This window comes from Athene cunicularia (genome assembly GCF_003259725.1).
Source record: "Athene cunicularia isolate RWA chromosome 3 unlocalized genomic scaffold, athCun1 chr3_part1, whole genome shotgun sequence".
Lineage (NCBI taxonomy): Eukaryota > Metazoa > Chordata > Aves > Strigiformes > Strigidae > Athene > Athene cunicularia.
Window position 1 is genome coordinate 51,292,652 of NW_020799097.1, and position 27,087 is coordinate 51,319,738.

Below are 27,087 nucleotides of genomic sequence, written 5' to 3' on the forward strand. Positions count from 1 at the left end.
GCTACTGTATATCTCCTAATAGCTCTTGCATGCTTGGGCTCAGCCTCATGTGAGGCCCTTAAACCCCTTGGATACAATGTGGTAGCATTCATTAGTGTACTGCATGTTTTTATTGCAGCATTTGAGAAAAGTATGGTGCATATTAAAATAAATTTGACCAACTTCCCACTCACCTTGAAGCTATGTGGCAAGGTCAAATACATTTAGCAATCTTCTTTCCTGGTCTGCAGGTAGTCCTTTCAAGTCCAGAGGCTTCAGGAGAAACGCTTGCACTGGAGAGAGATTTATCCATTTGTGATTATTCTTGTAATTTTAGCAGTTAATCACTTTTCTATTTTGTGTTTACTTGTGGTAATTAAATCAAAACCAGAGTGTCACATAGAACTAAGTCAAGCATTGTTTGCAGAAGCTAAAGAATATCATGTTAGTGTCTTTTTGAAGACCCACCAAGTCTCACATCATTTCCTTCTCATAGAAATATGTTAACAGGCATTAATCATACTAATCATCCCTTTCACAGCAGCATTACATTTCTGCCTGTTGTTTTTCCTGGGACTGGTATTGGATTAAGCTCAGCCTAAAGATGCCTGGGTCACTCTAAAGAGTCCTTTCAGCTGCTGGTATGTCACCTGTTCTGGAACTTTGCTGGCACACCATGGTACATTTACAGGTAGGCTGGTGCGGGGACCGTTTGGCCAGTTGTTTTTATCCCGATGGGATTTATTTAGCCTTACATTAAAAAAAAAATAATTATTGGGCAGAACAGGAGATACTTAAACTCATAATTCTACTCTTACAATCACCACACAGCTATCTGTGGTGTATACACAGTGCTTAAGAAAAGGTTTTTATTAATTTATAGCAAAAATGCTAACAACCTTGTTTAAATTTTTGCTAATGTTTTTATTTGAGAGATTAAAAAACCCAAACAACAAAACTCCCAACATTAAGAAAAAGAAGCAGAAGAGCTACCGATGAGAAATGGTTTGGATTTGCCACTCAACAGTGGCACCAGTCTGCACACAAGCCAGCTGCAGGCAGAGATGTGGCAGAGACCAACATGGTACTCATAGACCGAATGCAATACAAGGAACAGCAAACCCAAGAATCAGAAATAAAGGCCATAAAACCCCAACAATGCCCCATCTGAGTCTTACTTACAACAAGAAACATAGGCAAAACTTATGTTTTAGGCTCATCCCACATTACAGATGGAAACTGCACTTAAGTTTGTGGCATAGCGAAGGCTGCTAAGGAACCTGGCAGAATGGCCATGCTTTGCCATCGAGCACTGGGCTGATTACGTGACATTTTGGCTTTGCCAGCCCACTGAGTTACTATGGAGTCCTCAGTTCAGTGGATGACGTTTTAAGGCAGGGGGGTAGCTGTGGGAAAAAAGAGGACCACGACTTCCTTTGTAAGTACTAAGAGGAAGCTACAAGTCCAACAAGATTTATGGCCTCTTCAGTACTCCACAGCTACAGGTACAGCAACATTGAATATATCATGTACATAACATTACTTATAGACTCTACATGTAAAACGTTAACCAATTTATCATGGAAATCTTGTAACAAGCAACATTGCCATATAAATTCACACTTCAAGAAAGGCTAAGTGTGGAAGCCTCCATTGCAAGATGATTTTCAGTCAACGTTTTGTATAGAAAATATTAAAACAATGATAATTTGTTCTCTGAATCTCAATTCATTATTGGGTTAGTTTTCAGGAACGGAAAAAGGTTCGCTTTAGAAAGTGTGTGAATATTCGGAATATGAATTCACAATATAAGTTAAATAATTTTTTAAAAAGTTTCAACTGTCAGGAAGTCTTACTTGGCTGCAATATTTAAAGCAATAACAGAAATACAAGGCATAGAAAATATTTTCCCGTAACACTTGTAAAAGTATTCACGTTAAATGCAACAGAACTATTGAAGAAAAAAATGCTGGTAGAACAGAGAAATGAGAGACTAGCTATGCATTCAACCATCTTCCTTACAGTTGAACTCCAGCTTTTTAAAAACATAGTAACTTCATAATTAGGAAAATGATGTTCCATAGATAACTGGTCTGCATACTCCTATGAAATATGATGCCCCAATGGCATGACACCCCTTCCTGAAAAGTTTTTATCTCATCTCCACCATTATCTCCACAGTTTAAACAAAAGAACAACTATCCAAATGTAAAATGCTCTTTTTTTTTTTTTAATTACTAAATTAAGAAAGTTAAACAGTTTTAAAATGTAAACTTGCAAATAAACCATAACAAAATGTAATTAAGACTTTAAAATTTGCAACTCAGTATTAAAAACTCAATAGAAATAGAAAGGAATTTTTTTTTTTTTTTTTTGGTTAAACGTAAGTAATTCAAGGCTGGTACAGACAACTGAAAAGGTAATACTTTGTTCTGTGCATCCCCCATGAAATGTAAAGAAGTGCATAGTAATTCCACTGGAGAACTTGCAGACATAAAGAAAGTAATTTCATTAGCAGTACAGGACATTTAACACACTTATTTTACAATGGAAAAATGTTACACATAAAACAGAAAAATCCTAGTTGCATGACCAACAGTTTAGCAGGTGGACATGGCTAAAATGCTATGATTTTAAGACCATCTGAATGTGGTTACACTGTTTAATAAATCTTTTTGAAACATTTCAGTATATATGTTTTGATACAAGAAGTCCTTGCAGTTTCAATTTTCCAGTTCAAACGGTGATGGTGTAGTTTTCTTGCTTTAAATATGTTCGTTTTAATTTCAAGAACAAATCATCACACACTTGTCAAACATTGGAAACATTACTGTAAATACAGCACATGATTCCTGAAAGAGCAAAGTTACAACCATCTACAGGTACATAATCATAAACAAAAAGTGCAATCCAATTTAAAAAAATCATGCTTGGCAAAAGCCAAAAATTAGATCACTGGCTTTCAGAATTCCACCAGTGTTTTCATGTCTTCAGTAAAATTATCGCTTTCTGGGTACTGCTGCAGCAGGAGTCATTCAATTCCAAATGAGTTTCCTCTGCAATAGCACCCATATACTGTATGTACAGGTATGTATATATATTATATATATTTTTTTATATATAAAAAAGCAAAAAACCAAACACCTGTCCTGATTTTTTTTTTATTAGTTAAAACATGAAAAAAAATGTTTTAGACAAAGAGGCCACTTCTGGAAAATAATACTTTTAGTTGAATCAGGAGAAGACTAGTTAAAATCACATAGGTTTTGCGTTTTAAAAAAAGGAAAGCACTAGGATCAGTTATTGGCACTGAGTTACTATTTACAATGAACAGAGGTTTTGCAGTTTACATAACATCAATACAATGCAGTTTTGGAGTCTTTGATTAAGAAAAAGACAAGTGTTTTTCTCCTTTTCATCCAGGACATTCAGATTATTAGGACAAGTGGTCATAGGCAAGGGCTGCAGAAGTTCCCAGCTTCAGCCCCTCCTGTGCATGGCGGTGCTGGAAGATGCTGCACTCTGGAGAAGCCGATCACGGAGTTGGAAGGTGAAGGCCAAGTGGGGCAGGGCTGAGAAACACCTGGTAATTCATGACAGTGTCTGGAGACCAGGGATTTACAGGTTGTCACCGGGCTGGTACTGGGGTTCTGTTGCAGTGAAGTAGTCTTCAAGGAAACCCTGCAAGTATTCGAAAGTTGGACGCTCCTCTGGGTCTTTTTTCCAGCAGTGGATCATAAGCTCGTGCAAGGAGATGGGACAGTCCTGAGGACATGGCATCCGATAACCACGTTCTACTTGCTCCAAGACTTCACGGTTATTCATGCCTGTAAAGAGGAGACAAATCCACACTGTTAAATTGCAGGAAAATTAACCCAAGTATAACTGTATCTAAAATACATATGGTTTTCTCGATCATAGTAGTTTGTTTTGGTTCAGCTCTTCATCTACTGCAAGGTAACCTGGATTATTTTCTTTTTCAGTAGAGGGTTTTAGGATCCAGTGATGAGTAAAACGCTACTCCCATGGTTACCATCTTGGCTTACTCACAATCAGTGGGATTTGGCGCTTTCCCTCTCCAACAACAGTAGCCGTGAAATATGGGAAATGGTTCAGGAAAATAAATGCATTACAACAAACATTACTGAAAATTCTAGAAATGAAGATGAATTTTTGAAACCCTTGCTCTGAGCACGGGCCTTTCTTGAAGTGCTCTGTGAGGTCATGCGGCAAAGACTTCAAGACAAACTCTGTGCTACCAGGGATGTCCAGCAGCATTCCCTTCAACATCAGTTCAGAAGCTTACTGCTGCTCCTGCTGCTCTGCACTCCCTTGATCTGTGCTGGCTAGTATTGTTTCTACCATATTTCACCGTTCCATCCCAACCCAGAAAAGAACAAAGTTGCTCAGAATACAAGTCAAATGCCAAGCAAACAGCTCCACTGCACAGCCACAGCTCGCTCTCAAAAAAGGTAAGAAGTTATATCACTATCATGCTTGTCTCTAAGAGGCAAGCCAGGCCCTTTGCTACCTTGTCTTTTCTATGCAACCCCTTCAAACCCTTGATTCCTCTGCTGAAGTGCTTTTCACCAGACGTTAATTGCAGTTAATCTCAGCTTCAGTTTAAGTATCCCTTCCAGTAATTCCTTTGGCTTTTTAACAGTACCAAAGGTTAAGGTTAACACTGGCACCACAGGCATGCAGAAGTATATCAGAGAAAGAGTGCACGCTGACTGCAAGCTTTGTGGCTTGCCAGTTGGCAAGCCCTGCCCCAGCCTGCTGCTGAAAAATATCTGCAAGTTTCACTCCCCTGACTTAGTGGGTCCTGCCAAGCAGCTCTGCAGGAGAACTACTAGTGACACTCAAGTTCCTCCATGACCAAATCTAGAAATCAGCACCTTAATGTTGTTCTTTCTGTTAGCTTACCCTCTCCCTGGCTTCTAAGACACCATCCTTCCCTGGGTCTCTTCCGAGTACTCTGTTCTTTCAGGGTGTCCTCTTTTCTTGGCCCACCTTCAGGACCCTGGGGATCACCTCTAGCTCATATTTTTGGTAAACTTATCTGTGAGAAATAATTCAACCACCTTCTTCAATATAGATTCACTTGTCTACTCTAAACCTTGACTAGTAGTAATAATATCCTTCCACTGTGTAGCATTTAGGCTGGTGACTTAGCTCTATCCTTGGATTTGGTCTTTATGTCCTCACGTCCTGACTGTGTTTAATTCTTCAAGATGTTTTGAAAGGAGCATCTGCAAAATACAGTTTTTCCTGACCATCCACATCTAGATTCTCATCTCATGTTGGGATTACAAAACACCTTTTCTTCTTATCTTGACAGGGTAATTTCCTCCTGCTGATATCCATTTGCAGTGTCTCTGCAAGGATCATTTTCTTAGCCTGTTACTGTAACCACCCTAGCATGGTCTTGCCACTTCCTACTTGTTGCTTACTATGTAAAATACAGGATCCTTGCCTTCACTTTCAAAGCCTCCCACAGGCTGCACCACTAGCATTTAGGCTCTTATTTGGCCAAGTCCTGGTCAAGCCACAGTTCTGGTTAGCTTACTGCAGCACCTTCGATTTTCAAACAAGCACTGATGTGCTGTTTCTTATGCTGCCTCTTGTGTGTGGAAGAACCTCCCCATAAAACTGCCTCATCCTCCAACAGACCTCTTCTTACCGTTCCCTTCAGCAGTGATAATTGCAGAAAGAAAGGTTAGATTTACAGTATTTCCTAATGGTCGGACCAACACTTTAGCACTGGTTTCTTGTGTTTGAGTTATCATCTGCATCTGCCCACTGTATTTTTGGAGTTAGATGTCATCAGTAGCAGCAAACACTCTGTACAGCACCTAAAGTGGTCTGTGGTTAGGACTCGACAGAATGATGAAAACAGAATAATAACAGTCCTCTGCAGACATCAGATTCTGCATAGAGTTAAGGTTCTCCTGTATTATTGACTCCAAACTGATGTTGTTAGGTCACACAGGCTCACAACAAACCAGAAAAACTTGCCACACACTGAACAAATATTTGAGTGTTACTCATTATCCAGCAAGAACATTTTCAAACATATTTTACATTTTTATTAAATTACAAAATGACACTAGTGGTCTGTTAGTCATCACCAACCCAAAGGCAGCATTAACCCAAATCTTCTGGTCTTGCTGGTTTCAAGATGCTACAAGAGAAAAAATGGGCATTTTTCTCATGTTGTATTCTCAATATAAGTTTTTAAAATTTCTGTTTTGGACAAAAATCTGCACTCTTTTTTCATATTCTTGTCTTTGGACCAGCTGAACTACTTCACGTTTTGGGGTAAGAACTTCTGCTGTGTTTTGCCTCCCTTACATATTAAAGACTATGAAAATAAGTGTTACTAGTAACTCATCCATTGTATATACCTAAATCACAAACAAACTGCCTTCTTTGTTTTTATTTTTGCAGTACCTCTTTAAGTACAACATGACTGGGAGCAACAGCAGCAGAAAAGCTCCTTCCCAACTGATCTGTTATTCTAAGATATCAAATGTTCGGTATTTTTATTCAGTGTATTACTCAGTTGCTGCAAAGCACGCTCTGAAACTCGATAACGAACTGTATGCTGCAAGAAAAACCCTGAGGAGAGAGAGAGGGGAGGAAAAACATGAACAGCTCTTCACTTCGCATTTAAAAAAAAAAAAAAGATAGAAAAAAGAACATAAAAGAGACATTGCTGTCCAAAATCATAGTAATTTTTTGTCCCTGGAAAGTCAGTCAAGCCATGTTTTCTCATCACAGTATAATCCAGGAAAATGCTCTTTTTTTCCTTTCTCCTTTCCCCTCCCTCCCGGTAAAACCCAGATAGGAAACTAAACCAAGTTCAGTTTCAAACAAGAAACCTCATATTTCTTACTGGAATTCATACATCCAGCAAGTGCTGCAGCACCTAGGATATGCCAAAGAAATTTTGTCAGTTTTGACATGTACTGCTAATTTAAAAAAGGAGTTTAAAAACATGTTTTTCAAAATCGATTGGATTATTAGTCAGACTTATAAAACCAGCAGTGTTTCAGGTATACTTTTTATGTCTGAAAAGGCCTATTTATGTTTACAAACCTATTATCTATATTCACTTATCCTACAAGTTTTAATGTTTCTCTTTTGATAGTGGGAGCTTGTTGTATCTGCACTTCTAACACCACAGAGAATATCTGAGCAGTCTGTACAACTCCACTCTCCTAATGAATACCCGAGAGTTTCAACTCTTTTAGTAAATAATAAATGAAATTCTGCTTGCAGTATGCTTCTACACTCCTTAAAAGTTTATTGTAAAATCCTCAAATCTGTGGAATAAAATACTCAGCAATATTCTTTTGTAGATTACAGATATTTCACCTGAAGCATCAGTTTGTGCTAATGATGTTTCTAGAATTACCATTTGGACGAAGAAGGAAATACCCAAATTCCAAAAGATGGCTTTTCCATTAGCTTTTTTTCCCTGAGAAGACCAACTATGAAAACCTCCCACCATCCAGCTTTATTAGTGAAACCTCCAATAACCTCAGGATTCCACAGGATATAGCTACTTAATGTTCAACACAATATAAATCTACTGTCTCTATAGACTGGGGACAGAAACACAATGCTGCTTGACTCTTCCTAGAAAACCTGCAGTACTAAGAGTTACTGTGACATAAAAGAGGATGTAAAGTTTCCAGTTGTGGCTACAGAAAACACTGGAAAGTGCTTTGGAGTGCTCTGAGGAGCTTGATTAGACAGATGGAGCACAGCAGATGTGCTTTCAGACCAACGATCAAATTAATACAGACACAAATGCTTAAAGTAGGCCTCAACAGCTCAGCTGCTGTCCATCCCCAGAAATGCCATATTTCAGATTTTCCAAGAACCCAGAGCTGTGCCTCTGCTCATGTTCAAAGATTCCTCAGACATGGACATGTTGGCCCTTCTCTAGTACAACTGAGAACGTAAAACTGTGTAGTCCTCCACGGGGGCTGGATCATGTTGGCACTCAGAGCATGCTTTCAAAAGAGAGGGTTACAATAGAGATAGGTTGATTTTTAGTTTTGTTTTGTTTTGTTTTTTTTCCAGTTTGATCTAGAAGCAGAACTTCTAACTTTGATGGACAGCTCCAAACAAAAGACAGAGGGGAGGGCACAGGGATGGGATATGGGACTTAGACAGGAAGATTATTCCATACACAGGCACAACAGTGCACTGAAGGGAACAGGAAAACTCTCCTAAAGGAAGACAACCTTTGAAGCATAATGCTGTTCTTACTGAGTACAATATGAACCTAGTTATTTCTGTGCAAAAATAAAACAAGTTTTAAAAATCTGGAAGTTATGACACTTCATTTAGAAATTAAGGCCTGAAAACCCCCATCAACTCCTCATCGTCAAAACACCCACAGAGCTAGGCTATTAATATCTGATTTTTTTTTTTTAGTTTGCTAGTTTTGGTTTTATTTTTTAAAATAACTCATTGTTTGCTTGGTATAAGAGATGCAACTTTGAGCTACAGCATTTGGGAGAGGAGATTTCCTTCTCACAAAGCAACCCACCTGAGCTTATCTGTGCTATGTGCTGAGTATGCATCTCTCTCAGCTCCTTATCTACCATCCGTGATGATGGTACACACACCTATGCTGGCTCACTGATGTGCTCTTGGCCCCAACCTTGAGCAGTGTAGCATTCACTCTTGTGAACTTGTGGCCCAGCTTCCCCCCAGGGATGCAGAGGCTGAACAGAGCTCCCCAGGGGCTGCAAAGCTGCTTGGAGCCCAGACTCAAAGACCTGCCTGGCTAGAGGCAGCAATGTGGTGGCTGTCACACTAGACATAAAATGTCTTGATGTGACAAGTGCAGCAGAAAGCAGAAGGGGCAAGGTCAGAGGTACTTGTTCAATGCACCTGAGATTTTTGCCTATCCAAAAGGCAACATGTTAAACAAAACACCAATTCTCTGACTGCTGCTAGAGAAATGCAGCCTCCTACCCTTAGACTCCATTAAAAAATCCCAAACTAAGATCTAAGGGGAATTTGTGAAAGGGGAAAGAAACAGATATTGAAAAAGGCTGACTAAGCAGACTATTTTTTAAAGCTGGCTCCTCTTCTGCCCACATCTAGGTTTTACTTCCCCACTGTAATAGTGGAAACAGAACTTCAATGCCCAGAAAGACTGTGAAAGTTGCTTATTTCAGTCTTCTGCCTTGTGAAAAGAATGGGAACACATTAGGGAAGGCTAGGGAAAGCACTAATAAATTAGTTATCATAGTGGTCCATTATGTTAATTGACAGAGAAACAGGCTTGGTTGAAGGATGAAGATGAGGACACCTGTTTAAAAGTCAGTCTTGCTTGTAGGAGCTATAGGGTCTGGGGCAAGGCTTGATTATGAACTCTAGCCTCATCTTCATTTCTGCCTGGAAAACATTCACGGCTCACGTGTCCTGCCACTGCTCCAAAATGCTTTTCCAAAATGGAGCATCAGGAGAGGAACTAGTTGAAATCTGGGGGCTAATGAAGGCTAAGTCCTGTTCCACACAGTCTATTCCCCTCCTGTATACTGCCTGACTTCTCCTTCTGTCCTCCTCTTTGTGCTTCTCCCTCCTACACAAGCTTAAAACAATGCCTGGTTCTTCCAAGGCATGAGGTACAGTGCCCTGCAGACATGGTTACCACCACAGAACTGGGATATGTGCTATAAATAACCTCTTTGGGCACTAAGATCTTGTCAAGCAAGAGAGCAATCCCTTTGTCTGCGGGCCTCTCCCCACTCACCCCCGGCCTGCTACAAGCTGTAAGCAGGAACATCAGGACAATATGCCCACAACTGTTTCAGAAACTGGGTATTATTACAGCAGAGCCACAGGTCCATGACACTTTTTGTTTCAAGGCTGACCCTTTTCACAGCTTGCAAATCCACATGCCTTGGGTGCCAAAGTAGTTGGCAGTGCCTACAAACTGCATTCTCTCACCTATAGGTTGTCTAATCGGGTGAAGAGGACTGACTCTTGCCTCTCAGGGTTGTTGAACTCCCATCTTTTCCTCCTTGTGCAAGCCATGCTGTGATGGCAGAAGCCCTGTGGGTGCATCTGAACCCTACTCCCTGACCCAGTCAGGGATCTGAACTCATGAAGCTTCAACTGTCCAGGCAGTCCTTCCTCTCCACAGCATGAAGCAGGGATGGATGATCCTTTTTATGTCAGGGTAAAATAGAGTCTTTTCTGAGGAGCTCAGGAGGTCTTTGTCACCTTGGGAAGTCCAAGCCCTCTTTTCAACCCACATGCAAAGACAGACCCTTCTGAGAAGGCTCCAGTTTCTCTCCACCGTTGCCCTCAGCCTATAAAAGCTCTCCCAGTTAGGGTCTGGGGAACGGGATCAAATTGAAATCTCTAAAGTATTTGGAAATTCAAATTTAAAATAGAGGCTGCCTTTAGGTAAAACTGACAAGAGAGAGGAGTGATGGTGACCATGATGGCTGAGCAGGGTGTGAGTCCTGGTGGGAAGGAAGGGCCCTGGAGTAGAGTTCGGGCAGTGCGTAACCAAGGCAGTACATGACCATCCAGAAAATTGCTGACTTTGCGATATGTGACACAAAAAGTTGCTTCCAGCTACTTGATGTCTTCCTAGCACAGGTGGAAGAGAGTGAGCCAGAAGGACTTTCAGTATGTGAGGGCTTTATGTAGTGAGGGATGATGGGGGAGGATGGTGCTGAGAGAGCAGAGGTGCCGCTAGTTGTCTTTGATGTGCTCTAATTGCTACATAATGAAACTATCCACATTTTCAGAACGCAGACCATGCCTGAGATTCCTGTCATGGGTCCTACAAGAAGTTATATATTGCAAGCACTTAAATGCACAACCAGTGGCCTCTTTCTCCTTCAGGGAGGGAAAGGAACACTTGTGAAATGCAGATATCCTCTACTGCCATGGCCAACACTGTGTTCAGTTACAAACTTGTGAGTTAGCATAGGGTTTAGATGGTCACTTTTGCCTGGAATAGTATTTTCCCTGTGCGTGCATGTGTCTGTGCTCATGTATGTGATGTCACATGTCACTGAGCATCTCTGCCCTACCAATGTGGAGCTCAGGGAAAAAAACATCGCCTTAACTCTGCCCTGGCTGGCAAGAGCCCCTGTGCATACAGTCCCCTGGTAGTGACTAGGAATTTTCTCTTCCTGCAGTCCAGAGAGAAGCATTGCCCACCCTCTGGGAGGAACACCGTGTCAGCTAAGCCTTACACATCTTCTTTCTGTCTTTGACCTTTGCACACAGTGCCATGTCTGCATTTAACCCTCAATAAACCTGGTGAAATCACATCTCTCCCACACCACTGCCAGTAATCCTCATGGCAATCTTTGTGCCAGCTACTGACACAGCGACTCCATGTCCTGGCAACACCCGCTTTTCTTTAACCACATGTGGAAGTGCTGGGCAGAGGGACTCATCCATCCCACAGAAACACGTCATCTCACTTTCTGCTACCTCATTCTGTTGTCACAATCACAGTTTTGCTAAGCTGCTCCCTGTTAATCATGCCAAAATTCACTGTTGATCACAAGAAGCCTTCCAGTTCCCATATTCTGCTCCCAAATAATCAGCTACTGGCTGCTAGGCACCAGTAAAGTTGAAATTCCTGGTAAAACTGTGAAAGTTTAGTTTTGCTGAGTTCAGCCTCTGAAGTGACATAAGATATCACAGGATAAACTGAACTCCACCCCGATGCTTCTCCTGTGCAATCTGATGTATGGATCTGACTGCTTGATCATGGCACAGACTGGAAAATTTGAAGTGCTTTAGGGCACTTTTCATTAAATCAGCTGCAGTGCACACAGCTGTACTGGTGAGTATTTAGATAATTTTTCTTGTATGAAAAGATTAAAGATGCAGCTAGATGCCCTGTTGTTAGTATCTGTGCTGATAAGAAAATGAAGGGATTAGGTTCTTTTCCATGTAGCGCACTGCTTTCACCTCACCTCTTTTCTCTTCACCTGAATGCCTACAACCTTCAGGGGGGCAACAGAATGAAAAGGTCTTTCTAAGCACAGGCAGATCCAATCACCTCTCCTACAAATCTTAATCCATTGGATACTTGGCAGGGTTTCAACAAAGAGCCATGGGGCCTCCAGTTCCCCCATGCAGAGAATCTGGCCCCACTGTGACCCTGCCATGAGCTCTGCCCTGCGCATTACAGAATTATTTGCTTTCCTTTCCATCCATCTTGAAAGCAAGGATTGAAATTTAAGAGTTTCAAAAAAAGAGATCTGGTAATACCAGACATTCAGACAGTCATCAAACTTCGCAGAGAACCAGACTGACAGAATAAATGAGTTTTCAAACTTACACAGAACTTAGCATGATAACCATCCTCCTTTGAGTCCAGTGAAAATAAAGAAACATTCCCATTTAAGCATACGGCTCACTCCCACTCCTTTCCCCAGGTGAGGCAGGGCTCAGACTGTTTTCTTACCTGGGTATGGCACTCTCCCTTTTGTTACCAGCTCTGTCAGTAGGATCCCAAAAGACCACACATCTGACTTTATTGTGAACCTTCCATACAATGCTGCTTCTGGCGCAGTCCATTTAATGGGAAACTTTGCACCTAATGAAAGAATAAATGAATCTTAATCAGAATAGAGGCAGAATCAAAGTACCAGTTTGCAGGTGACTGTTGTGTTCTGCGACATGTGCAGGTGGGCAGAGCTGCAAGGCAAGCGTTAACAAACAGCGCCATGGAGTATGGTCAGAGAGGACAGGCGGGTGGAATGTGTAGGGCAGAAAGGAAGACTTAGCAGGGAAGGGGTGGGATTGTCCCACATCCCAAGAGAAGGCTAAAACATTTTAATTCAGGTTTGAAGTTTTATTAAAAAAAAAGTTTTTAAAAACCAAAAAGCTTAATATAATAGAAATTCTTCCAGAATGTTTTAAATTAACATTTCCCTGTGATATTTGCAAGTCAAACACAGTTAGCACGTATGAATAGAAGTGAGATTTATTGGAAATGTACCTCCTAGTTTCCCTGCTCAAGCTGAGGAAAATGCAAAACAAACATGGTAAAAACGTAAATTAAAAACAAACCTGATATTTCATGAGAAACATGCAAGGACTTACAAATAATACTGCCATTCGAGTTGCTTGGAGTGCAGTGATGTCAAGGCACAACTTTGGCCTGTGATTTATAACTTGACAGTGTACTTTAAGCTCCTGGCACTGAAAAGCCTGTAGTGCCTTAAATACGTGCAGTTCTAATGTGCTCATCCATCATCAGAGCTTGCAGGAGCCAGTTGTGGTATGGATGGTAAGATAACAAGCCTTTAAACACTGATTTATTTGCTTTTCCAATCATTTACTGTTTTCTTAGGGAAAATATTTTCAGTATGACTTTAAAGAAAAGTCTTGTGGTAATAATTAACTCGTAGTATGTACGAAAAAATATGCAGACATTTCCCTGGTGTCTTGTATTAACATACAGGCAAAAGAGTTGCATTGCTTATTGCTGATCCCTAGTGACAAACACTCCTGAATTTGGAAACAGACCGACTTTGACTTCTCACCACCCTTTCATAAAAGTTCCCTTAGCTTTCAGGAGGAGTGTGGAAAGTGTAACAACATGGACAAATCACTCTCAGGGAGTGAAGTTACGGCACTGTTTACAGTTCCCTGCTGGAGCTGTTCTGCCATCACATCCAGTGCTCTATGCCCTGTATCTTCTGCTGTACTCTGCAGTCTGACATGACTCAGAGTACAAAGTAAATAAGGCAATTCTCATGTCCTTACTTAGTAAAACATCAGGTGTGCTAAAATTTTTCCTGCTCTACATGTGAGGGATCCTAAGAGAGAATATTACTCAGAAACAAATACGTTTTTCTATGGAAAACTGCAGTTGCTCAAGTAAGTCTTGCTAAATTAAAAGATGCAAGTCAAAGTTTCAAATCCCTAATGCCTGAAGTCAGGAACTTAAATCTAGTCAAGCATCAATACATCAGTGGTTAGAACTGCAAAGATGCTGGAGGATTTTTGGGTGTCTATTCACTTTCAAAAGAGCCCGCCTCTTCTGTATTTTCATTAGTTGATATGCAGGCAGGAGCTAAAATTTGGGTGCTCAGCTTTGATCTCAATCTCCCTAACTTACACTTCTTTGTGGGACCATTCTTAGTTTACAAGACTCAAAATTTAGAGAACTTAATCTTCTCTTAAAAACCGCCTTGGCCATGATGTCCAAGATCTCTGCAGCAAGAGCCTGCCATCACATCAGCCTCCATCCTGGAAGCTGGCCCCGCTTCAGCAGCACCAGCAGCCATGTGGGGTTAGCAACCAGCTCCCCCAGCCACCAGCTATACACCCCTTTCTGATCCCTGGAAAAAAGGGCTATACACCCCTTTCTGATCCCTGGAAAAACTGCAAGCTGCATGTATCTTGTGGTCAGACTCCTCAAGCCTACAGTGCATGGTTTTAGATGGGCTTGCGCAAGCATGCCATGAATATGAGGGCAGGTGTCCCTGTGCTCTCTCATATGTGCAGCTGAGAGAGTCACACGCACACACCGTGCCAGCTGAACAAATAGTTCCCAGCTGGCCAGCAGCCTGAAGGCTTGGATGTTGGCTGGTGGTGTGTGAGATAGCCAAGCATGAGCGCTTGCTCACTCACGTGTTGCATACATTTTATTTAAATTTTTTTTCTTTAATCAGTTGTGTTTTTCTGAGAAACTGAGACAAACCTGGTCTAATTCCCTGGTGACTCATAATCAGACCCAAAGGTAGCAACCACCTACAACTCATCTTTGGAGGAAAGAAATCTCTGCAGACTCCTTTGTGGTCAACTCCCCTGGTATTTTTGTCCTCCTCATCTACTGCCGGTGTGGGACTGGGAGGTGAGTGTGTGTTATGTCGAGGGACCATGGGAAGATGAAAAGCGAGGTAAGTGAGGACGGGGGAAAATTCCAGCACATCCCTTTTCCTGAGAGGTAGAGCAGTACAAACCCCATTGGACTGTGATGAGCACTGCTGGAGAAGACAAATGGTCTGTGTTGTGGATTTTCCAATGACAGGATAGCTACTTGTTGGGATTCTAGAGGACTTTCTGCGAGAGAATGGACATGTGAGCAATCCCACATGAGAACAAGACTGATAAGAGCCTCGGCTGAGCAAGAATGTGATAAGGATGTGACCCTGAATGAGGGGGGAGAAACTCGACGAGACAAACAACCCCCGGAAGGGGTTGGGATGGAAGAGGAAGTTATACAAGGCAGGTGCCTGGCAAAGCTGATGGGGCACTTTTTATCCAATCATAAGAAGGTTTAAAGCCTGGGCTAAGTTAACTGTCCAATCTTGAGGACTTGTACTGCATGTTACTCACGTGTGTGGGAGAACATTATCAAAGGGCTTTCTTAGTTGTAATAAACGGGCATTGCTTGATCACATTGGTCGTGTGCATGCTCAGCTCTCCCACAGCCACTCATTACATTTCTATGTTGCCCCTGCTGTGGGTGATCTCCTGGATGAAATAATCAATGCAAAAATCACATGTTCTGCATTTTGTGCAGTATTTCCTGAACTTTGGTTTGAAGTGATAGATGGGGAGGAGGGAAAGTCAAGGTTGGCAGAGAGGTTGTCAGCAGAGCCCTGCCTCGTGTTTTTCTGGACCAGCCACGTGCGCGGGCTGCTACATGGTCCAAGAAAGCCTGCAATCCAGTATGGCACAGCCATCAGTAAGGGGAGAGACCAGTGAGGACATAGCAGGCTGGCTACCTGCACAGCTGCAGGTACAAGGCATTCACTGCCATAACACAAAGAGATCACACACACCCTATGTGAATGCGGCAGAGGGGGCTGCATGTGTCTAACAGGGATCCCCCCAAGGTCCTGCCTCCTGTCTAATGTCTGGCACTGGAGACACAGGCAAAAATACCTGAACGTGTTGAGCACTGCTCCGAAGCCTCCTGATTGCTACTGCTATACAAAGCGTTTGCACAGGCCAGATGCTGTGCACAACTCCTGACCGACACACAGTCTCCGCGCTTATATTCTTCTCAACACATCGATTAAAAAACCCATCCCCTCCCTCTGCCCAGACCTCAGCAGCTTATTAAACAAGCCGACTTTGTGCTGCAAACAAATTACAGCATCAGAGCACCAGATAAAATGCATATTACTGACAAGCATGTTAATAAATCTGATAAGCCAAATTACCCCAGCTGACAAGGCAGCCCATCTCCTACTTTGAAGGCAGATTTTATATCAGTGGGGGGGATTTATCTTCTTTTTTTTTTTTTTCTGGCACCCATTTTATTACAAACTAGTAGGTCAGTAACTCTATGTGTACAAACCAACAGCACACCACATTCATTAGGTCAGGATAGCCTGTCTTTGCCCCAGAGCAAGGTACTAATCTGCAGTTTTTATCTCTGTCCCTTTTTTGAAACATTTCAGCTTGAGGAAAGCCTTTTTTGGGCTCTACACTGCTCGAAACCACATCAAGCCAGAGCTGCTCATACAATTTACTGTTAGGACAACCAGCCCTGCCTTCTACCTCTGAGGACTTTTGTGAGCCTCATCCTTGTTCTAAGGACCTCTGCCTGGCTCTGCCCAGGCATTCACACAGGTTATCTCCCAGGAGGGTTTCCTTGGGAAAAATCAATCCATGGCCCTGCTTTAATTCTTTGTCAGCTATAAGCAGGTCATGTGATTAGAAGGAGTGGAGGGGGCTGGGATAACTCAGTGACCTTGACGTACAACTCTCAGCATGGTTTATTCTGAGGCGAGCGAAAATCCCTCAGAGCTTTGTTTTTTTTCAGATCTAAATCTCCACAAAGCAGAAATTTCTGAAATGCATGCCCCTGAGCCGCTGCCAGTTTGATAGTGATCCTGATTCCAGAAATGTTATGAAGCTGCTACCTCTAGAACCTTAAAACCAAACCCAGTGCAGCACCCAAAGCTCTAAGACCCAAAACCCAGGGGAACTCTTGCGATAGAGACCAGAGAACATAGTGCAGCACCAAATTGCTCCTGGGGCTGGAAAGGGAAAGCCTCAAAAGGCAAAAATGAAGTGCTGAAGCAAGCATGTAACAGGAAACGAGTCAGTCCTGGTAGGCGATGATGAGTGCTGTGTGGGAGGGACTGCGCAATTACATTTTTTGTGCTGTGAGAACGAACATGAAATTACAAGCCTGGCAAAACATCAGCGATCAGAAGCAGGCTCCGTAGGCTGACCCTTCTCTGGGAAGTGGGGGACAAGAGGCGGAACTGCGGGTCTAGACACCCCTCTCTCCCTCTGCCTGCATGACCCCCACTTCCCCTCGCCCTTCCTCTTGACCCAGCCGTGCTCCTTCTCGCAGAGCAGATGGCATCTCTGTAGGAGCATATCAGTGATCCCTCTCCGGGACCCCTGGGGGCTGGCTATTGAGAAGCAAGAGTCCTTCCTCCTGTCTGCTCCACGGCTGGTCTGGGGAATGGCAGGTAGGGAGCAAGGACAATGCCCTGGATGTTACAGCCTGCAATACAGTCAGTTGTGAACAAGAGAGATCCGATTAGTTTGTGAGCTGTGAGCCAAGTCTCTGCAAAAGGACGGGGGAGAGCCTAGAAGGGGGAAAAAAAATCCCAGCTCATTTCTAGGAAATCAAAATAAGAAACATCACTTGTTTTTAAGCAGGGCAGGAAGGAGATATTTCTAAGTGTTAAGGAGGCAAAAATGATCTGAGAGTTTACAAACATGTACTAGAGTTCCCAAAATAGCTCTGACTTGTCTGGAAGGCATCAGAAAGATCCTTATTGTTTCATGTGTGCTTGGAGCAACACTGCTGCAAGTGCTGCCAGTGTATGCAGTAGAAACACAGCCTGGAAAATAACTGCTTTTTTTTTTTTTTTTTTTTTATTAAGGCAATTTTAAATTTGTATCAGCTGCTACTGCTTAGAATAGTAACAACTCTTCCCCGGCAATTCTGTGGAGCACTCAGCACTCTCCACAAAAATGCCATGTGCTTGGCCAAAACTCCACAGAGCTGTGAACTAGATCAGAGTGAGGGTAGCAGAACTGCATGGGAAATCTTGTCTTTGCGAGGTGATGGGAAGTTTCTCTCTGTCCTGTAGAATACCAGGAGTTTTAAGTCTTGCCTTACAGGACTGACACAAACATCATCACTGATGGAAGGAAACAAGACCGAATGCCTGACGCTGGCCAAGGGGGAAGATGTTGCAACAGCAAGAGCCAAAAGAAGCAAGCCCCAGTGGTGCAGGCTGCAATACAGTCCACCAGCATAGCCTTTAAAATGGGCGTCACTTTAACAGGCATGTTTTTCCCCTTTGATTACTCACTTCCTCTAAAAGCAAGAGGAGCCAAATACTCATTACAAGCCAAGAACTTTTTTTGTATTATTTAATGGCAGTGTATAGCTGCTAGTCACACACTTTAAATCATTAGTGGCATGACCATCTCTTTCCTTCCTGACAATTGCTGAGAAATGGCAGTGCAGACAACGAACCGCTTTTTATTTACCTCTCATAAATTAGGAACAGTCAGGCCTCCTTTGTTCAAACCAAAAAGAAAATAAACTGGTCAGTAAAACGTTACCACCAGGCTCGGTAATACCCACATAGGTTCAGGAATCCTGCACTCTAGCCTGCTGGGTCTCAAAGCATCCCCATCTGTTTCCTTTCAAAATATTTAATCGGAGACAAAAGTGACAGTGGGGGAAGGGAACAGAAGATCAAGCAAGGCTGGAGAAAACCACCTCTTACCCACGCCAACAATGAGCTCTGTATTAACACACTTAAGCCAAGAGAAGGACGATTGCTGAGGAGTGACCAGAAGCTTTAATCTTCAGATTTTGTAAGGCAAAACATTTCCTTTCTCCCACAGGAGCTGCCAGTCTGGAGTGCGCCCTGTCCCCCTCCCCTCCGCTGGCCAGGCTCTCCTTCTGTGTCAAAATTCCCACTGAAGCAGTAGTCAGCTAGATAAACAGAGCAGTCCCCAGATGCATCCCCTTGAAGGCTGAAGTAATAGGTCATGGGAAACAAGCAGAGGCAACCATTTCCTTCTGATACTGTGGTCTCCACCAAGCAATGCTCAAACTGAAGTTTAACTAAACAAACCAGGACTGAATCCCACTTGAAGAAAAATTCCAGTGGCACATGAGAAACCATGTTTCTTCCTCAGTAAATTAAAGGTCCTAGGCTCACTCTGGCTGCCTGTCTGGCTTGAAATCCAGGTTAACTGCAATGAAATGTAAACTGAGAGTGTTCTGCTTGGTCAAAAATGCACCCCTCCCTAGAACAAGCTACCACTTAGGAAAGGGTCAAAAAAAATTAGTGGAAGTAGGAAAACCTTTCTACAAGATGCCTGTGATTACAGCTCTTTGGGACTCTCTTCTAAGGAATTCTGTAGTTCTGAAGGACTTAAGCCTGACCCTGTGGTCAGAGGAAGGAAGTACTGACCATTGCCCTGAACTATGGGAAGGATGGGTGTCTTCTCCATACTGGTAGCGTGAGATGAAGCCAGGCAAAAACAATTCAGATCTCTGGATCATCAGCAATGCAGGTTAAAAGCTAAGTTAAATACTTCTCCCTTCCCAGTCACTTTTTCCACAATACAAGTGATTTCTGCCATGGAAAAAGGGCAGGAGATAGCAATGACTACAATTCCTCTCTGCCGGTCCCAGTGTGATGCTTTTCTCAGCTCAAAGTTCTCCCACCCACAATCCACTAATTTCATTGTCTTAAAAAAATTGAAGCTTGTCCTCAACATCAGTTAGTCAGGTTTTCACAGCTTTCTAACATATGAAGAGGGCAAAACTATTCTGAGGGATTTAAACCAGGAAGTAAACAGGTCATCAGAGGATTTCCTAGGGATCAGGAGCCTGAAGAGATGTGGCCAGAAGTAGGTCACATACTTGTCTATTAAACCAAATAATTAGTCATGTCAAACTATACGTTGGGTGGTTTCCAAAGTGAACAAAAGACACGGCAGTAAAACAGACAGAAACAGAGATAATACAGGACACTGTTTCAAAGCCATTTTGCAGACTGGATCGGGCTGCCTCGTGCAAGGAAAACTCTTCTCATTTTACACAGGGGAAGGGCAAGCACGCAGCTTTCTGTCTACCAGAGTCTGCAGACACTCTTATTACTCTGGAGAGAATGACACGAGGCTATTTTTTCTAGCCAGGAACAATTCCCACCCTCGGGATGAAATCAGTAGTTGTTAACTCTCTGCATGAGTACCACAGGCTCTTTAAGGGCACCCCCAAAATATTCAAGCCTCGCTGTCCAAATCTGAAGCAAGTAACTTTTAGGGTGGGGACAGCCTGTGGTCCAGGTCCATCCCTGTCACTAGGTACTGCTGACAGCAGCTCAGAGGGGTGTGAATGGCATGAGAGCTGCTGCTACCAGGCCAAGACAAGGCATGCTGGAAGCTCTCTGGCTCCTTCTATCAACACTTGAAAGTTACTGAAAGAGATTAGCTCTTTCCTAAGAATTAATGGCAAAATCCATGCTGAAACAGGGACTTCTGGTCAAGAAAAAAACCTCACAACAGGAGGGGGTAAACGCAGGTTATGAGGTACTTAACCGACCTGTGCTTTCTGACGACATACAAAAGGGTTTAATGGGACACTCCTCGGCTTTGGCACTGAAATGGATGAAGCGGTATTTACCGACACATATTGAGCAAGCACTACCGTGTACTGCCAACAGAAAGAGAACAAAACTGTAGCTCTGCGAACTTGGATCAACATCTGACAACTAAGCATGACTTGTAAAGAATGACTAACTACAAAGAGACTGTGTCATGGCTCAGTCTGAACACACACATACTGTTTAAAAAAAGCTACAATACTCTTTGATACTTTTTTATAGTGTATCAGTGGTCGGCTGTGCCCAGAACTCTGTGTGGCACTGGAAACCCGTTTTCCTATTAAAGTAACTTTTTAAACTCCCAAGGAAAACACAGTGCTCAGAAAGACAGCTCCACTGCATAGAGACACAATTCTTTGACCCGTTTGAAATGAAGAAAATAAGAATAGTGCAGCAATGTTGATAGTGGTAGCACAGCAATGTTGACAGCGGTTAGTAAATATTAGAAGGCACACAATGAAAGGAACAGCTTACATAGGCTTTTCTGGATTACCCCATTCAGGCTTTCAAGGCTGGTAATTAAAGTATTCTCTTTTGTTACAGCTCCATGAGGATCTAGTCTTTACTGTCACTTCACCCACCCGTGCTCTCACTCATCATCTTTGTTTCATTTTGGTCATTTTTTAAAGGGAAGACAAGTAAATAAAATGTTCTCTTTAGGACAGGCCTTCAGTAGTGACGTTATGGGCTAGTAGTTAATATGAGTTCAGGATTTACCGAAAGCAACCCCAAAGCATACGAGACAGAGCTTTTTAAAGCCATTACCACTCTTCCCCTGTCACAAGGATGTGCTGCAGTGCTACGCCTGCTGCTGTATGTACCTTGTCTGGCAGTATATTCGTTGTCTTCAATCAGTCTTGCCAATCCGAAGTCGGCAATCTTGCATATTAGGCCATTCCCCACCAGAATGTTTGCAGACCGCAGATCTCTGTGTATGTAATTCATTCGCTCAATGTATGCCATTCCTGCAGCCACCTGCGAGAAGCATGCAACACAATCGGTGCATTTTAAAACAAACTCAGTCATACATGAGCTATAAAACATATACACCTAAGCACTCAATACTCTGAAGACAGACCTGGGCTGCCATGTCCACCAAATTCGGTAACTTCAAAGCTCTTCCTTCTCCATCTTTTAAGAAATCTAGCAAACTCCCTGCAAATGCAAAGTTGACACAACAGACAGATGTTAGGGAAACAATAGCTATGCATCAGGATGGAGGTGCACCAATATGTACAATATTAAAGACAGCAGCATTTCGAGTTCAAGTGGACAGTTTCAAAAAACCACACCATATCTTAGAATTACTTGTTTCACTTTTCTTTAAGGTTGGCTCGCAGAAGAATACGTCACTAGTCCAAAGAGAGTTTCAGGGAAAAGAAACATTGTTTTTAATTTTCCTGACCATTACTGAGAAAGCTGATCTTTCCTAACTGTTCCAGTGCTCTTTGAAACTACATACCTGCTGCTCTCTAAAGGCCTCAGTTAGCTGCAAAGCATCAGCTCAGTTCCAAGCCACACAAGCTATGGAAAAAGTCAGATCCCAGCTCAACCTGCTCCAAAAGAAAGGTCAGCCGGGGGCCTGTTAAGCCCAAAGGGGCTAGCATTAACAAAGGCTAATTTTCCTTAGAAATTAGTAGTGCTCCTTCTCTAGGTACCCCATAACTAAATATAGCATGAACCATTAATTTCTTCTAAGACCCCTATGCAAAACTAGAGAAGACAAAGCAGAGATAAATGAAAGCAATTTTAGCAAAAGCAGTAAGGACATAGCTCCCCAGTGCAAGGGAAAGCAAGGAGGTTCCCTGTAGCTTTAAAAAAAAAGCCTAGGATGCTATAGCTCCCTTCCCAATCTTGTATTCAAACAGAGAAGTGTTGCAGTCTCCTTTAAACAGGGTCAGTAATCTGGTTTAATAAATAAGGGAAAAAGACAGATGATTAGGCGTTTCTCCCTTGATAAATCGTCAGCCTCAAGCTCAGATCCAAAGATGTAAAATGTTACAGTAAAAACTAGTAAAGTAAGCCAAAATAAACCACGTACTTCAGGAGGATTTTGAGAAGTCTTTTTTTTTAAAGGGGAAAAAGCACATGCTTGTCACTGAGACATATGATTAAAGTGTGAGTTAGTCAGGGCTTGGATGCCTCTGAGGAGGGAGGTGGGTAGGCACCTGCCAGGAAAATAAAAATCAACTCCAAATAGACTGAAAAAATGCACTTAAAATTTCAGAGTATATCCTCCAATGTACAATGAAACTTCCCTGTGAGAACTTATGTTTCTTATTTGGTTCATTTGCTTTTCCAAAACAAGCAGATTTTTTTCTCTGCTCTCAGCACCCCTGCTGGAGATAAGATGGAGCAAAAAGTTTTACTTTTCCTTTTACTACATCGTTATCAGTTATGTAGCTTAAAGAAAAGAGAGAAGGGGAAAGGGAAGGGGAAAGAGGAGGGAAAGAATCGTATGTGCAAATCACATATTAAAATGATAAATGGGGTGGGCTAAAAATTAAGCTGTGATCTGAGAGCGAGATGCATGTGACAGAGCTTAGGATTGCCAAGAGAAGAAAACAGAAATCTTAGGCCAACAAGTAAACACCAAAAGAAGATGCCATATGAACTCTCTGGCAGCAGGAAAAGCTAGGATCTTGGGAAGTGGCATGTAGTATCATTCAAACCTAGAAAATGCAGAGCTCCACTTTTCAGGGAAGTTCAGATACTGATGCAGTTGGAGTCACTTAGGCTGCACCAACTTCTCCCTCCCTCACCTAGTGCAAATTTTCTTTGTACATCTAGTAGATTTCATGTTTTGGGCCCAGTTCAGAGTTGAATTCATAATTCTTCTGAAGCCAGAGGTGAATTTATCTTCCCCTTTCCCTCTCTCCTTCCTCACATGCTGTTCATGCATCACACAGCACCTCCCTCAGTATCCCCAAGGAGCATCAATAAAGATAAAATATTGTTATCAAGGGCAGCAGCTCTGGCTTCACCTTTGCTCATGTACTCCGTGACAATATAGATGGGTTCTTCAGATACCACAGCATAAAGTTGGACCAATTTGTCATGTTTTAGCTTCTTCATGATTTGGGCTTCCTCTAAGAAGGATTCTGGAGACATAGTGCCAGGCTTCAGGGTCTTGATAGCCACTTTAGTATTTCCATTCCACGTACCTACAAGCACAGACACTTAGTTAGATTAAACATCTTCTGCTCCTTTTTCTGCCCGATGCCTAATGTAACCAAGGAATAAACTAGCAAGGACACTTAATATAATAATTTTTTTAAAGTGTGATTTCCCATGTTGCCTTATCATTATGTTCCTCCCATGCCTCCCTCATATTTTAGTCTATTATACTGAAAAATAATATTCCCATTGGCACTGGGGCACAATCACCGTTGTCCTACTCAGACAATCCTTCCACTGATGTTCACAGACACCTTCTCTGAGTAAGAAACACGGGACTGCTGAAACCCATCTTCGTGTATTCCCCTGCTAACAAGTAATTGCTACAGACAACAACACAGCTCCAGTCATAGATTCGGATAACAAAACCGGTTAAGCCCAGAACTTTTCATTTGCAAGACATTTTAACATTTTGTTTTTGTTCTGAGTCAGAGGAAAAAAATATTCTGAATTCCCAGGAAACAAATTCTGAATCGATTTCATTTTAGAAACACGGGCGTGTTTCCAAACCGAAATGCGTCTTTTTCCTTCCCCTCCTCATCCCCAGAAGCCCAGCAGCTGCTGATTGAAAACAAGGTGGTTCCTGTCCACTTCACTTTGTTCTTTACTTGCAGTCAGCACTAAAATGGACAAGTTGCACCCTTTTTCAGCCATCATCTACCAAGTCTTCTGTAACACCTGAAAGCCTGCACAGAGACCTGGAGACTGCAAGAGAATGCTGACTCAGGGCATCCCACAAGACATGGGCCTTCACTTCAGTATTTGCAAGGGGGAGAAGGAGGACTGGAAAGAAAAAAAAACCCAACAAAAATGCCTACCTATGTTAACAGTTTTTCTGAGAGATGGGGGACTGGGGAAGGGAAGAAAAATTTATTAAGAAGGACAGAAATATCACTTTCCTAGTGCCTTCTTGTTGTTCCTTGCCCAGACTTGCCAGAACCCTGCTCTAGAGCCAGGGCTCAAATGGCTTTGAATGGGACCTGTGACCTGTTGATAGGGAGCTGCTGTATGTTAAGACAGAACAATACGAAATGACTTTAGGAATTAATCACATTAAGTAAAAATTGCTTCTCTGCACTTAAGCATGAGGACAGCAGAAAGCCTACAAAGTACACAAAGATTCAGGCTCAGATCTAGAGATTGAGACATCATCAAAAAAGGTAACGTGTAAAATAAGCCTGGTTTGTCTTTGTTAAAAGCCCATTAACAGTTATCAGGGCTCAGCTGTGGCATGGGAACTGGTTAAGCCAAAATAACTTGATCGCGAGCTTTTGCAACCTGCCAGAGCATAAAATGAGCTGGATTATTTTTTGTGTAAGTGGTCAGGTCCCAACTGCCACCTTGCCTAGCCAAGGACAGGGTAGGAGAGGCGGGGTAGCCACTGCCTGTGTTGTCCCTCACTTACAGGGCAATCTTCGCAGCAACACAGGACGTTGTCCAAGGGGTGCTTGAGGCACATATTAGCCAAAGGTGTGCAGTGCAAGTTCGGTTTCCACTATGCCTTGCCTCTCTTCTGCTAGCTCAGTGCCAGGTGCTGTCACCTCCACCGGTGGTGGAGCAATTTCTGGAGTTGCTACCACTGCTACCCCAGCACGCTTGAGGAGGACTCTTGAGGTCTTAGTTTCATTCAGTCCTTCAAACCAGAGCTGAAGCAGTACTTTGCTTTAGTGGCACTCCCATGTAAGCTGGAAAGGATGTGGTTTTGCCTCCTAATTTCAAGCAGGGTGGCCAAAATCTTTTCTGATGGGTGAATGGGAGTGTGTTTTATCTGGAGCTGCTGAGGGTCTGGACTGCAGAGTGCCGGCAGTCACAGCCACTTTGCAGAGGTACTGCAAATTATATGAACTAGGAATGAAACCTTAGTTTCACGGGCATCAGGGCTTCTGTCACTGGCATTAATAAATTAGAATTTTACCTGGTATATTAACAGGATTCACTGTGTATTATCTGTTTGCATTGTGTTAAAAAAAAATCCCAGGACTTGTTCTATTACCATGAAGTGTTTTCAGCAGGTCTATTTTAAAATATTTTTATGAATTTCTCCAGTTGAAAAAAAGAAAATCAAACAAAAAAGTTAACTTATAATCTCAGCTCAAATTTCAGGTTAAATTTTTAAATTTTCTTGTGGTTTGGTATGTTTCTGCCTAATAGAAAATTAGAATAGACTTCCCTCTGAATTCCTCCCTTACGTACTTAGTTATTACTTAATGCATTTTTTATTAATTTTTACTGTGTTAACCTGTTCCGATTTGGTAATGCTTCAGGGCTGTTAAAATATTTTTACTATACATTACTTTAAGAAACATAATGTCATAACTGTAATAATAATTTTGCATTTCTGACAGATATTTGGTACTGGTATTTGGCACTTTATTTCTCATAGCTGATTTTTTTTTTAATTGCATTTGCTCCTTTAGCTTACTGTAACAGTTTAAGATCTATGGCACACAAAAATGACCACTAAGTATTAACATCAACTTGAAACTCTCACATGCATTCAAGATGGAGAACAAGAAGATGAAACTGCAGTTATCTGGGGATGCTAATAGAAAACATAGGTAGGTTTGTTTGCAACAGGTCAGCTGTAATTCTGTGAAATTCTATACATTTCTACATTTCTAGTTCATAAATTCTATAAATTTCACAGACTTGCTGCCATGCTCCTTGCTGTAGTCTTGCAACAGGAGACAGCTGCAAGAACCCAGGATAGCCAGCTGGTTATTTGGCTCATACATACTTTCATGTCACTGCAACAAAAAGAGCTGCCAAACTGCTCCACCAAATTTTTATGGAGAAGCAACATATAGCAATTCTTTATTTGAATTGGTCATTTTAAAGAGGCTACACAGAATGCAATTTGGCACAAAAATTGAGCCTACCTCTCATTAAATGGCCACTATATTGTGTTTCAATGCTTTGGCCATACTAAGATTTATGTATATTTTTAATTGCTATTGTTTTATAGTCATTAAAAGAATGAGGCCCATAGAGGGGGGGCAGTAAGTAAAGCTGGCAAATGTGCAAAAAACAATGCCAGTGGATTTGGGAAATGTCAGTATTTCTGGACTTCAAAGTGGGGGTTCAGCTGGGCTGGGCAAGTTTTGACTCTATTGTCCCTGGTCTCTGTATTGAGTTATAGGGTTCTGCGGCAGATACAAATTTCCAGACAGACTTAAAGAAGTGGATGCATGGGAAAGCTAGCTGGACAATATCAGCTTGCTGATACTTCCCATTATTTTAAAACTGGGAGATCAGATGGAAGCATTTTCAAGGTCTGATCCTATCAGCACTAAAAAAATATGAG

General features: G+C 42.2%; 1 protein-coding gene across 3 annotated transcripts in view; it reads right to left on the reverse strand.

Annotated features, from left to right (window-relative positions):
- Positions 1 to 882: 882 nt before the first annotated feature.
- Positions 883 to 27,087, reverse strand: part of FYN (FYN proto-oncogene, Src family tyrosine kinase) — a 130,874-nt gene continuing 104,669 nt past the window's right edge. For all 3 annotated transcript variants that reach the window (XM_026844509.1, XM_026844508.1, XM_026844510.1), the window contains 5 exons: positions 23,591 to 23,770; positions 21,685 to 21,761; positions 21,428 to 21,581; positions 12,452 to 12,583; positions 883 to 3,806 (listed from right to left, as the gene is read on the reverse strand). In XM_026844509.1, coding sequence (XP_026700310.1) covers positions 3,598 to 3,806; positions 12,452 to 12,583; positions 21,428 to 21,581; positions 21,685 to 21,761; positions 23,591 to 23,770 — 752 coding nt within the window. In that variant the 3' untranslated portion in view covers positions 883 to 3,597. The remainder of the gene's footprint in view (positions 3,807 to 12,451; positions 12,584 to 21,427; positions 21,582 to 21,684; positions 21,762 to 23,590; positions 23,771 to 27,087) is intronic.